The sequence below is a fragment of the Pyrus communis genome, chromosome 16, assembly GCF_963583255.1.
Source record: "Pyrus communis chromosome 16, drPyrComm1.1, whole genome shotgun sequence".
Taxonomy (NCBI): domain Eukaryota; kingdom Viridiplantae; phylum Streptophyta; class Magnoliopsida; order Rosales; family Rosaceae; genus Pyrus; species Pyrus communis.
In genome coordinates, this window is record NC_084818.1 from 9540455 (window position 1) to 9554765 (window position 14311).

The following is a 14311-nucleotide window of genomic DNA, read 5'->3' on the forward strand; positions in this document are numbered from 1 at the left end:
ATCCATCTATGGGTTAAAAAATGGTGGACTCTCCAGTCTACACTGAGTCCAATCCACTAGTATAATCAAGATTCTTACAAAGTACCACGAAAAAGACCTCGTCTACAAAGCAGCTTTATCTTTGTGCAACTTTACCTTACACATGATGAATTCCTTCGGTCTTCACAAAGTGGTAGCTCCTCCTGAGTTTTTCACCTTGTGGCACCGAAAATGTGTTGTCTCGATTCTCCACAAGATAACAGCTCTTCCTGAACTCTTCACCTTGTGGCATCAAGACCAACACACAAGCTATACATACGATGATACTGCAATGATATGCAAATCTTGATTCAAATGTCCAATCAGTTTCTCCAGTCAAACTGTTGAAGGAAGAAACTGACGAGAATCCTAAATTGGGTCAGTTTTAAAGATTTGAAACTAGAAACACTTGACTCCAAATGTAATGCAAAACCAAAGACCATGCAACCCTCATAAGAAAGTAAACTCCCTATGGTTGAGCAAGTAAACTACCTAGCATCTCTTTTTCATAAAGCATTGGAATAGGGACGGGAACCTGGAATTATAATCTTTTCCTGATCTTTGTGAGGTTAGTTGTAGCTTTGAGATCTCTTGTATCAAAATAAAATTCCAATCCAAACTCAAATGCGGATTGACGTTTTTTTTGTTCGAAAAATTGTAAAATCGAAATGTCATGTCGAAAGAAAAAATATGGAGAAAAGGGATAAATATTTTTTTATTTAACGTTTTCCACAAAATGGTGACGAAAGAGATAACTTGTACAAATCTTTACATTTTCCAATTCGATGTGTTTAATGCATGAAGAAGGTTTTGAAACTAGGGTTTCATAAATGAAGAACAAAGAGGAAGGTGAGGCCTTAATGCCCTTTTCTTTCACTAGGAATATAATCTGAAAATCCCAAAATGAACGAAGGAATCAGCTAAGAATCTTAAACCCAAAATCTTTGGTTCATTTTTCAAGCTTCAAAACAATCTGAAAAGATTAAGGGTGACAAATATACATTTGCCAGAAAGCTGTTAGTTAGCCTATGTGGGCAGGTCTTAAATTATGTGCCCAGCTTGCTGGAAATCAGCATGCACGGATGACTAGACAACTAAGCTAGTTAGAATGAAACATGAATATAGACGTGAAATGCACATGCATGAACAAACCTTTTGAAATGAGATGTGTTACATCCTTGAACATATATTCCCAGCAGACATAGCCCATAAACAGAGAAAAGCCTAAAACTAGATTGAGCATGTGGTATACTTATAATGTTGACAAGGAAAGCCAAACCTAAAAGTCTAGACTTTCGATTTATTCACTCAACTAATTTGGTTCCTTTTTAACAATTGTTACTATCTAAGATTGATGTTGGATTGCCTCGTGATAATATAGGTTTCGTTAGTGTTTGGAGTTTTTTTTTTTTTTTTTTTTTTTTTTTAATCTTAAGAGGTTTAAATAGTCATTTCATATAAAAGTACTGAAGTCATTTAATAATAAGTGTATTCAACATGAGGTGCTAATAGCAAAAGCTTATAATCTATACTAAGTAGAAAATGGAAATTTTTATTTTGAGTAAATTGTAGTAATGGTCTTTTAATTTTAACTCAATTGGAGCAATAATCCTTCAACTTAAAATCTATTATCATTGGTCCCTTAACTCATCAAAAAGTGCAACTATGGTCCATCAACTATAATTCAACTAGAGAAATGGTCCTCAACTTTAACCAAGTTGGAACAATGGTCTCTCAATTTTAACCCAATTGTAGCAATGTTCCCTCAACTTTAACCCAATTGTAGCAATGGTCATTCCAACATAACTCATTTTGACAAAATTATGATAAAGTTTACGAAAATGACCATAGTTACATATTTTGATGAGTTGAGGGACCCCAATTGTAACAATGGTCCTTCCAACATAACTTATTGGGAAATTTTATTTAAACCCATGTAACCTTTCTCTACACCCATTTGATTTATAACTCTATTTTTACACCGTCTGGAAATGGACATTGAGAATTAAGGTGTGAATTTAGCCATGACTGACAACAAGACTGACACTTCTGTAGATGTTGACAAAAACCATGTATCACCATCTCTCTGTGTGGTCTCTATTTCATGAGCATATGTGTCTGCTACCATACCTTTTCATAGTAATATTTCTATAGGCTTCATGAAGTGCATGAAGCACTAGTAATCAAATTGGGTTTGTTCGAAAACATTACTATTTGTTTGACAAGATAATATCTCTATAATTTCAAAACTGCACATTCACATATCAATTGCAAATTTTGCTTATGAAATTCCAACCAACCCAGTACCACTGTACAAGTCTAACCAACGACGGGGCCTTAAAGATGCAGGACAACCACCATCAGCCTAAGATTTGTGGCACACATATTAATTTACAAGCACAAATGTCAAATGTACAAGCACATATGTCGTAGACACAAGACTTACTTACTTACAGGATATCAAAGGCTGCAAATTATATTGTATTTCAAGATGCATCTTGGTTAGTCTTTGGTGTTTGAATGTCAGAAACATTACTGTTTGTGTGAAATCATAAATACTAGTCTAGTGCATGAAAATTTAAGAATGTACATGTAAAACTGAAAATACTAATCTTCTAAACTCTAAAAAATTGAAATCAAACGAACAAAAAATTCATAAATTGAGTCATACCTTGGTTAGAGGATTCAGAACTTCAAAATCACCATCCATCAATAAAAAAATTTGTTTTTCTCTATGCGAGCTATTAGAGTTTTAGCCGAAATGAACGTAAGATAAACAAAGAGTGATCGTAGGGTTTAATTATAGTGTTTGTGTTTATTGATAAATGTGAGTTTTATTATTAATTTCATTTTGTACTTAATAGTAATTATGCAATTGGGTAAAATAGATAACTAACATTTAAAATTTAAGTTGGGTGTATAAATATGTTACATGGGTTCAAATAAAATTTTCCTAACTTATTTTGACAAAATTCTAACAAAGTTGACGAAAAAAATCATACTTTTTGATAAGTTGAAGGACCAATGATAATAAATTTTTAGTTGAAAGATCATTGCTCCAATTTAATTAAAGCTAAGGGACCATTGTTAGAATTTACTTTTTTTTTAATAGAGCAATAACATTGACAGTTAATTGCGGATGGAAGAAAGAGTCGGTGAGAATCGAACTCGCAAAACACATCACGCATCTGGAAAACCGTAAAATTATAAATAAATAAATAATTATTTATTAATTTGGGCGCCTTTTATCTTTAGAAGTCCGGAAACGTGGTCGACATCCAAAACCCCCACCTCATCGTTTCTTCTACACTCTCCACCTACTCTAAAAAGGTACACGACCGCCTTTTCCTTGTCTCTCTGTTTCTCAACTTCATTAATTTTGTTCCTTTTCCTCTTAATTTCTGCTTTTAATTGATTTTGTTTCTTTTTTGGGGGCTGATTTAGGGTTAGGGTTAGGGTTTTTGAATTCCCATAACCACTGAGAAATTTGGGAGGTAAAAAAAGATGCAGCAGCCACCGCAAATGATCCCCTTCATGCCTTCATTTCCTCCCACTAACATCACCACCGAGCAAATTCAGAGGGTACCATTTTTCCCATTTCGCTCAATTTTTATCTCTTAATTGTTTATTTGGAACTCTTACTTGTTTTGAGGAACTAATTGGCCTTCTGGGTTTTCTGGTTTGTTTTTTAATTGTTTGTTATGTTAATTCATTTTCCCCCCAATTGTTTGATGCATATGCTAAATGTTAAAAAACAAGGCTTAAATTGTGTACTTGAATAAAATTTGTTAAATTTTGTCCATATAGAAAAGATTGCACTTTTGCTGACAATATTTAGGGAGAAATTCCATAAGTCTTGCCATCGTTGTATAGTTTCTATGGTGGAGTGATGTATGATTTGTGATGATCATGTATAACAGTGAAGCCAATAAGAATACAGATTCATATTGTACAAAGCGTATGAACGTGTGGCATATGAATGATGTTCAGGAAGAAACCTTTAACAAAGCTACGTATCCCGCCCTTAATTGGGTCGTTAATCAATCATCGCCCATTAATGTATGAAAGAATTTAATAAAGTTAAGGTAATAACTAAAGATTATAAACATATTTCTCCAAATAAGGAATCCTAGTTCACAGCAATAGGGGAAAATTCTTCTTGATTTAAAAGAAAAACCCACAAGGAAACAGTCTTCAGTTGGTGTTTTTCGAACATCTTGTTGAAACATTAGGGATGCTTAGGAGTTCTTATAGTTTATTCTCCTAACCTGTGTGAAGTGCCTTTTTAATGTCTGTTAACAATTTTTCCTCCGTCAGCCTATTTCTAGTGGTGAATCGTGATTCAGGCCACTGGATTTCCTGTTGAGAAGCTATCTAGATACTCTACTGCTGTGCAGATAGTACTCCACTGGTCCACCTCTGCTCCGAGTCTCCTCTGAAAAGTGTATCTGATGGGCACACATGATATATTTCTCTTGTCACCAAAGATGTCTTATCTCACAAGATCAGGATTCTTGATAGCATAGGCAAAATGATTTACTGTTTTGGATTTTGATAAATTCCAGTTGATACGGTAGTGGCATGAGTAGCAGTGGTCTTTTGGTAAATTTGTTGAAAGCTTTGTGCTTGTGAGATGGCTTATAGGTTAGATGCATGACAAATCATTTGATAAAATGACTATTTTGGATGTGCTAATCAGTCTTGAACTGAGCTAAGGAGTAGTTTCATAAAAGTAACAGATAAGGTGGATGTATTTTTTGTTACTACTGTAGAAATTTCCATCGAAGCCTGAAACTATTTTGAAAGGTTGAATTACGCTTTTGGATATCCACCTTGATTGTCAAATATATTGCATTTCACTTGATGCGCGTTGGAATTAAAATTATTTATTAATAATGTGTTTTTATAATTCTTTATGCAGTATCTTGATGACAACAAAACGTTGATTATGGCAATATTGGATAATCAAAATCTTGGAAAACTTGCCGAGTGTGCTCCGTAAGCCCCCTCTCTCTCTCCGCATATGTTGTATGCATGTGAATTATGTTTTGAATCATATGCTGGGGCTGTATAAAATTGATTGCACTTGTATCTTGTAAGTTAGAGATGATTCTGACTGATTAGAGATGTTAGAATTTTGAACTAGCCTCAGCCCTCATGGTTTGTATTGATAGCATTGATTATAAGATCCTTAATGTTGAGAACTTGTTAGGTCTTTGATTTATTGTAATTGTGGGATTAGTCAAAATTATTTTGCATAAAAATACGCATGGCTATGGTTTGGCTTACACATTTATTGATATGGTAGGGGCTACCGTTGGCCATTCATTTAATGCTATCTCCCAGTTATGACTTCGGATATGACTTTCTATTCCTAATTCATGGCCACAATGTGTAAGACATATACTTATTGCAATTGTGATGATTTAGGTACCAAGCTCAGCTTCAAAAGAATATGATATATTTAGCAGCAATTGCCGATGCGCAACCACTGTCACCAGCAGTGCCTGCCCAGGTGGGGGTAGTAAGCATGCCTGGATGTTTGGCTAATTCGTTTTTTTCTAACCACGCTTATCATCTATGTTTTAACACTTGCAGATGGCCCCACATCCTGCTATGCAACAGGCGGGATATTACATGCAACATGCCCAGGCAGCAGCGATGGCTCAGCAACAAGGTATTTTCCCCCCAAAAATGCCGATGCAGTTCAATAACATGCATCAAATGCACGACCCGCAGCAGCAGCAGCAGCTACATCAGCAGAACCAACAAGCCATGCAAGGGCAAATGGGAATGAGACCCAGGGGGGCCAACGGCATGCCTTCCATGCATTATACTGAGGGCTCATTTGGTGGTGGTAGTGGCGGCCCAAACTCAGCGGGAGGCCCAAATGATGGGTGTGGAGGAAGCAAGCAAGATGCCTCGGATGCTAGGGTAGGTGGTGATGGCCAGGGGAGCTCAGCTGGTGGGCATGGCACCGGTGATGGAGATGACGGCAAGTGAATTGGCCCTTAAGGATGATTCCACATGGAAACATGTGCCTGTTGATAGTAGGTATTTTCCTAAAGTAGCTGTTGTGCTCGGTGATGTGTGACAAATCGAGCGAAGCAGTGAAAGTTGTCTGTTCTTTAGTCTTGAAGCGATTAGGTAAATGAGTTGTGTTGTAAGTCCCTTTGCATGTAGTGGATCTTGGCATCAGATGAAACAAGTGGTGGGATAAGACAGATTTAGTCCATAAGGGCTTTGGGGATGGAAGCATGTGTTCTGCACTTGATGTCTGTCTCAATATGTAACTCATAAACTGCATACGCGCCACAAATTCTGATCCTATTGCAAGTTTTGCTGGTAGGTTTTCGTTTTGCTTTTTCGGTCGTTATGTGTACGGATTTCTTCTTTAGCAAAAATGACTTGATGTCAACAAGTTCAGAGTTCTAAGATTGAAGTTTTAAAAGGCTCTGAATCTCCATACATTTCCAACTCTTTCTTAGAAATTTGAGGGCTTGTTTGGTATCATAATTGAAATCTTTTATAATTTCTCAAGACATTTCTTAAGAATTTTTCTTGAAAACAATTTTCTTTAAAACTAAAAAACTTGTTTGGTATGCGATTTAAAAATTTTGAATCTTACAACTTAAATTGAACAAAGAGATCTAAAAAGAAGTGGCTAAGAGAGAAAGAGGAGAGAGAAGGAAAGAAAGTAAGAAATCATTGGAAGAAAGAGAAAGAAGTGAGAGGATCAGAGGTGATAGAGAGGAAGAGGAGCGAGAGAAAGAGTCGAGAGAATGAAGAGAGCGGATTGAAGGAGAGACGAAAAAGGTAAAAGAAAAGAAAAAAAAAAGAGAAAGGGGGGAGAGAGAAAGAAGAAAAGAGAGATAGATTTGGAGTGAGAGGGAAGGAGGGAGAGAAAAGAAAGAAGTGAGTTTAAGTTTAAAAACTCACTTTTTGTGTTTTTAGATATTAGACTATTTTTTGAGTTTAGTTTTTAAAAATAATCATACCAAACAAGTTTTTTAAGGCCTAAAACTTGAAAATTGTTTTTGAGTTTAAAAAGTTGAATTCAGATAAGAGTACCGAACACTTTTAATGTTAGAGCATCTACAAAGGAGATGCCAAAATATACACATCAACTATAACAGTAAAAAAAGACCACACTAATATTCTCCAACCGAAGTGTCAAATCCTATGTGGCAATGATATGGATTGGCAATAATAGAAATGGTCCATGAGATTTGCATAACACATCACTTTAGTCTCTGAGATTGAAAATCAATAGAAATGGTCATTGAGATTGTCCACCATCCATTATTTTGATCATTATGTTAAAAACTCCATTAAGTGTTCCAAAGTTCTTGGCTGAAAGTTTTGGCAATTTTCAAAGCTTCGTAACTCAATTGTTTCTTAACCAAATTCGACCTAGAATATATCAAAATGAAGATAGGAAAGTGTAGAACAAGATTATATCTATTTGGAAGCCCAATGGTTGCTAGAGATGGCTGAAAAATAGTCTAAAAGGTGACTGTTCTGCGGAAAACTAGAATACTCGTCGGAAACTGGGTAAACTTTAAACGTTCATAACTTCTTCAATAATCAACGAAATCGAATGATTCAAAAACGAAAATCATACTTCTTGACGATCCAAAAAGAATCATATCTTGTTTGACAGCTAAATCCCCGTGGTTTAGCCATCTAGAAAGATGTCATTCTCTTCGTCTTGTTGAAAAGTATGATTTTTGTTTTTGAATCACTCGATTTCGTTGAGTATTGAAGAAGTTATGAACATTTAAAGTTTACCAAGTTTCCCGCGAGTTTTCCAGCAAGCCAGTCACCTTTCAAGCTATTTTCCAGCTATCTTCGGCAACCATTGGGCTTCCGAATAGGTATAATCTTGTTCTACACTTTCCTATCTTCATTTTGATATATAATGGGTTGAATTTGGTTAAGAAACAATTGAGTTACGAAACTTTGAAAATTATCCAAACTTCCGGCCAAGAGTTTCAGGACACTTAACGGAAGGACCAAAATAACAAATGGTGGACAATCTCAGAGATCATTTCTATTGATTTTCAATTTCAGTGATCAAAGTGATATGTTATGTAAATATCAAGAACCATTTTGACTAAAAAAATCATTTAAATTTTATGTTTAAAATTTAATATCTTCTTTGAAGATGGTTCCAGGAGCAGATTTTTTCTGAAGTTTTTGTGCATCCCTTGTGATGCAACATGGAAGAGATAAGGGGCATTTCCTTTTCCTTTTCATTTTCCATCATTTCCCAAGACGCCAAAGAAATCCTCTTTTGAATTTGACAAGTTATTATTGCTCATCAATGCTAAAACTGTTGCTCGTCAGCTGTATAATGTACGAGGTGGCAACGTGTAGATACTGGAAAATCAAAATTTGACTGACATTGAAATGTTGTTTTATTTATTTATTTTGTCATGATGAAATTTGACTTTATAAATTACGTAGCTGTATAATGATGTTGACATGACAATCACATGTGTTTTATCTTTTATTTTTTTATTTGGTCGAAACATGTGTTTTACTTTTTGATACAACAAAATTGGCGTGAAGCCAAGTAGCCAACACTAGGGCTAGAAAAATATCCCGAAAATCCCTATCCCGAAAGTTTTGGTTTTTGAAAATTTTCGATTCGGTTATTATCCCGAACTGCCCAGTTCGGTTTGGTATTCGGTCTAGCATCTGTGAATTTCGGTTTTTTCCAAACCGAATCGATTTTAGAATATTACCTCAAAAATGAGGCCGCAAGGATTCGAACCCCTTAACTCCTATTAGGAATCATGGAACTTCACCACTGAGGCAACTCTCGATTGTTGAAAGCATAATACAAAAAATATATTTATATGCTTAATAACCATTAGTTACTTATACTTAACCACGGAGCCAACTCTCTCTCTTATCTCTCAAATGAATCTGTTGCGCCTCTCTATCTCACACTGAGACTCTCACTGACCTCTCGGATCTCTCCACACTCTCTCATCTCCTCCCTTGCTATGTCAACATCCTCGAACTCAACACTCTCTCTAATCCCTCGAATAGTCTCTACACTCTATGCTCTCCTCCTCCTCCCTTTGTCACAAACTCAACACGTTGGCCGTCAATTCATCGACCACTACACCATATTCCAAATCCAAACTTCCATGGTTCCACCTCCAATGACCTCCAAATCAAAGCTTCTCTAATCTGAAGGTGCCAAACTTCATGAAATTATTGTACCGAAACAATTTCAGGATTCCCGAAATATAGGAATACCAAAATTCGGATATGGTTTCGGGTTTTAGAATCGTATTCGAAGAGAGTCGGTTTAGGATTTGGGTTTCAGTTCGGGATCCCGACCCCGAACCACCCTTAGCCAACACATTGAGTTATTCAGAATTTGATTTTTTTTTTCAAAGTAGATTATTTTCATTAAATAAAAATAGTAGTACATGAAAAGGAGAGTCCAAAAAGCAGTCCATAACCTAAATATAAGTCCAACAACAAATAAAAAAAAAATACAATAAAAAGGCTCAAAAGTGGCCAGATGAACAACAAAAAAAACCCTAAAACTAGAATGAAATCCAACAGCTACAAATGTGCCTCTATCGCAAGGCGGCCACCACCACCAAGACAATGAACCAATGAAACAACTATATGAAAGCAAGCCACCCGAGCATTGAGCACTCTCATAATCCTACCAAATATTGCACTTTAACAGCCACCCAACACATGAGGAGAAGTACACTGGCCGAGTAATTGAGGCTGGTGGTTGAGGACGCTCAATGGAAAGTAGCAACGAAGAAAGAGAAAGGGCCATGAAAGTCCAGACTTGAGACAAGCTCAGGGAAATTGAGACAAAGTTCAAGGAAAGCCAAAACAACGTCCAAAAGAGAAAAAAGCAAAAAATTAGAACCTTTCGAGTGGGAAGGATGGAGAAGAGGAAAGATGCAAAGGGTGGAAAAGGAAAGGGAATAGGAAGGAGGGCTAGAAGAAGGTGGGAGTCAGGCTACTGCTGACCTCAAGCTGGAGCAAAGGGCAGCGACTAGGGAGGCTTTCAAATCTAGTTTGATGGGTGAGAGATGGCATGAGTTTGGGAGAGAAGTAGCTTTTTTCACTGTCTCATTTTTCAGAATCTAGTTACGTATAAGACCTCTTAGTTATCAGTATAGAGAAATACTACTCGATTATAATATTAATTGCATCCCATATTTGAACACTCAGAAAATCATGTAGTTTCCTCGAATATTTACTTTCATCCTTGGAGGTTTATTTTTTATTTTTATTTTTTTGCTTTTTTGCCCTTTTACTAATTGATGTATTGGATTAGGACTAGAGTAAAAACAAAACGATGCTAAAAAGACAGAGAGAGAACTACTGTTTGATTTTTCTGAAGTATGATATGCATGTGCTTTAGGAGTTGATCGAGTAATGTTAGGGAGACTAAATTTGTAGACTAAATTTGCAAACTAAATTTGCAAATTAAATGATGTGTCACCAATAAGAAATAAGCACGTTTATCAACGTTTAACTAATAATCCACTTATTAACTTCCATGTCATTTAGTTTACAAAATTTAGTCTTTTTAACATTACTTTTAGGAGTTATGAGCATCTATGACTTATACATATTCTACCATGATCCGTATAGGTTTATTTCTAGTTTATCTGGTTTGTTAAATTTTCTTAACTCTACAAAGTTTCAATTTTAGAATTCTTAGCAGTTACTTGTTCATACAGTAACCTAATCTTCTTGCTTAAAATTAAGAATTTCAGTTATTTGAATCGAGCCTGTATTTCTGAGTCAAATGTTGTGACATAATATTTACTTATGTGGCCCATCTGTAGTTGACATAATATTTACCAATTATATGGTCTATCTTACTTAAAATTAGGCTTTTGCACGTTGGTTTTCTTTGGTGATTTTTTTAATATTTGCCACCCTTGCATTCTTTTCTAATTAGGTTTCAACCTACATCGTTTGTTACCACACCAACAACAAAAAAATAAAAAAAATAAAAAAAATCCTATTTAAAAATAATAATAATAATCAACGCATAAAAAACACATTTTTGCAATGTGTTTTGTTTTATTTTGTTTAGTATTTTTCCTTCATTATTGGGTGCGATGGCGGGTCCGAGAGACTCTCATGAGTCATGTCCCAGGGCCCCAAACACACCATCCACATTCCAGATTGGATGTTCCAATCCGTCCCCAAAAGAAACGGCGGTCTTAAACTTTCGGCCAAGTTATTCACAGGTGCAGAAAAACGGAACCCTTTTGCCTTTTTCACTTGTCTCTTCGCGTTACCCAACTGATCAAATCGGTTGATCAAAATTCAGTTCTGATCTAATATTCTAAGAAGAGCAGCTTTGATACTCTCTTCACTTCTCATGTTATCAGGCACCTTCACCACAACATCTTGCAGCATGAGCTCGTTCATGCATGACAAGCTCGCATGGCACATCTCAAAGTCCAAGTCACGCAGCGCCACCATTAACCTAGCTGACGGGTGGTTAACATTCTCGGACCGAACCCTAATCATGGCGTCCGAACACACTATCTTCACCTCCACCTCCAGCCCCGTAGACCCACTCGCCGACGAGTTGGGCGGCCGCGTTTGATCTACCGACGTCGTGGTGCTCTGATTGTCCAAGTTGTCGACGGTCTCGGCTTTCACTTTGTTGGACTCTCTCTGCACCTGCGACTCCATCTCGTCCACCTTGCTCTTCAGCTCGATGATGTACGAAACGGCGTCGGACAGCAACGATGCCTTGTCCATTCTCGACACGTTCGGCACCACTGCTCGCAGGGCGTAGAACCGGTGGTTGAGCTTCTCCCGCCGCTGCCTCTCCGCTTCCACGTGGTCCAACGTTGTGTCTCGCCCCAGCCCCGGTTTTCGCCCTCGCTTTTTCGGCGTCCGTTTGGGAAACTCCGAATCCGAAGGTTCCGGGTTAGGGTTATTTAGATTCGAAAACGGTATCGGACCTGGACATGCTCTTCCGCACTTCTTCTTCATCGCCGTTATATCCAAGGGGACTTCCTTTTTGTTTTCTTCTTCCTGAACGCCGGCGATGATGTCAACGTCGGCGAAGGAGAAGTTTCGGTTGATGAGATTGATGGGGGATCTGGTTCCCGATTCTTGTTGGTCCGAAACAAGGTCCGACCAGAATAAGGATTTGGTTTGCTGAACCAGGTTCCAGTTTTCTCTGATCAAATCTGAAGAACCCAGCTCGAGAACTCCGGTGCGGGTTGGGATGCAGACTAGGGTTTGAATCCCATGCATTTGTGCTTCTTTTGCTCTTTCGCAGGCGTAGGATTGGAGCTCATGGCTTCCAGTCAGCCACACCAAAGATCCAGAGCTAAAAGCCTTGCCGGGAACATTAGTACTAATGCTTTCACCGACGGAGAAGGATCGAGCGAACGACCTGACGAAGAACCCCTCGATGTTCGTGGTGTTGGTGTTTAAGCCCATGTTGTGGAGAATCATGTCTTGATAATGGTTATCTGGATTGTTGGTGTCGTTGATGAGGGATTGGATGCCCTTGAGGATCTTCCTTCTTTCGGATAGAACTTCGTAGGGGTTGTGGTGGTGGTTGTTGGATGATGTGTCTTTGGGGCCTTGGAAATGGCCATCTCCCCAGGTCAGGAAGAGACGGCCATTGTACAATTGGTGGTCGTTTGAGGCTTGCCAGAAGATGGCGTATGACCACCAGTCTGGCTGGGATTGAAGAACGAATTGGAGCCTTTGTTGGAGGGATGGATGGTTTTCTTGAGGCAAGGAGACTAGGGATGAGGATGAAGAGGGGGAGATTATTAATTCTTCCATAAGTGGCGAGGCCAAAACTTTTGTGGGGAGATTGAGTCCCGAATTTAGTGGACACAACTCAATGAGTGAAAGATGCTATAGGAGTAGTTTAGAACAAAAGAGATTGCTTGAGGGAGAGATGGATCCTTACAAAAGTTGGGGTGGATGGGGCTTTATATATGGTTCATGGATACTCAGATTTTATGAGACTGAGAGTGAGCAGTGTGAAAGAGTAATGTGGGGTCCAAGTTTGGTGTTGCTCATTTAAATAAATTGGTCCCAGGACCCAGGCCAAGAGAAAAACAGAATACTTTTATTTCTTTTTTAGACGAGCTGAATCTTTCACTTGCAATTAACTTTACAATTAAAATTTTATAATTCATATCGTTTAATCTTTTAATCTCTATTTGAATATTATATCTACAATACATTATTATAACTATAGATTGTTTAATAATCTAAATATATCAAAATAAATCAACGATTTAGATACCAAGTAGCATATTCATGGTGAATTGTTGATTTGTTCGTTACATTTGAATGACTTAACGATTTTCGATTCAAATGATTTTTTGTAAAGAAGATCTTCTAATAAAAATTAAGAGATTTAACAGTTTTTATTGATTATAAATTTTATTTTATTTTTTTTAAGGAAAAAATTGGTCAGTTGGTGGTTTAGCCATGACATTTCACTATTCCGGGGGACGAGAAAAACTCATAGAGGTATTTCAACCTCTCCCTGATCATTATCGTGCGATTCACAAGCACCAAAAATGAAACCCGTAACATACTATGTAAAATATGAACCTAGAATTCGTGATCACTGAACCACTTCGTGATCATTATTGATTATAAAATTCTAGCGGTGAAGATTTTTGCATGTGAGATAATACAAGCATTATCTTTAATTTAATATTGGTTGGAAAAATTAGGCTAATAGAAGCTATATAAAGCCTTAGGAGGGTGAAGTCACTATTGGGCAGCACTAGCACATGGAGTGAAAGGGAAAGGCATAGTGGTTGATAGGGGCCATACGCAACTGTCTTCCCTCTCTTGCTTGAATGATGTTTAAACGCATCAATTACAACGAATTCTCCTTCCCTTCATCATCAATTGATGAAACTACTTTTGACATGATACAAAGGTTTTGGGTACGTAGTTTTTGAAAAATTCAATTATAAATGGGACCAGATTTAGCCGTGGTCGTTAACAATCATATGTAGTTCTACTAATTACGTATAAATTATTACATACATGTTTTGAAGGTTAGGTATTAATTCCTAATGCATATTCTTTTTGTGATATTTAAGCAAAAACATACATCTAACATACAATTCGTCTATGATGTTCAGATCATATATAAAGATGTAAGACTCACTAAGTTTTGTGAAAACCTTTTAAAAAACCATGCAACTTTTAAGAGTGTGATGTTCGCCTTAAGTGAAATCACAATTATCAATCACAAGAAGATCTCCTCAATTTCAAAGTG

At 37.0% G+C, this 14311-nt stretch overlaps 2 protein-coding genes across 5 annotated transcripts; one reads left to right on the forward strand and one right to left on the reverse strand.

The window, feature by feature from the left end:
* Positions 1 to 3296: 3296 nt before the first annotated feature.
* Positions 3297 to 6386, forward strand: LOC137720370 (GRF1-interacting factor 3-like). 4 transcript variants are annotated; one of them, XM_068459430.1, is made up of 5 exons: positions 3297 to 3348; positions 3463 to 3600; positions 4940 to 5016; positions 5449 to 5533; positions 5617 to 6386. In XM_068459430.1, the coding sequence occupies exons 2-5, from the start codon at positions 3523 to 3525 to the stop codon at positions 6019 to 6021; spliced, it is 645 nt and encodes a 214-aa protein (XP_068315531.1). In that variant the 5' UTR covers positions 3297 to 3348; positions 3463 to 3522; the 3' UTR covers positions 6022 to 6386. The 4 variants fall into 4 exon arrangements, with proteins under 4 accessions (XP_068315531.1, XP_068315532.1, XP_068315530.1 ...); XM_068459431.1 differs by having other exon boundaries at positions 3305 to 3348; positions 3469 to 3600; XM_068459429.1 differs by lacking the exon at positions 3297 to 3348 and having other exon boundaries at positions 3364 to 3600.
* A 4658-nt stretch (positions 6387 to 11044) lies between these two features.
* LOC137721420 (transcription factor bHLH14-like) lies at positions 11045 to 12954 on the reverse strand. The gene has a single exon (XM_068460511.1). It carries the CDS (start codon positions 12841 to 12843, stop codon positions 11353 to 11355), a length of 1491 nt encoding a protein of 496 aa, XP_068316612.1. The 5' UTR covers positions 12844 to 12954; the 3' UTR covers positions 11045 to 11352.
* Positions 12955 to 14311: the final 1357 nt, after the last annotated feature.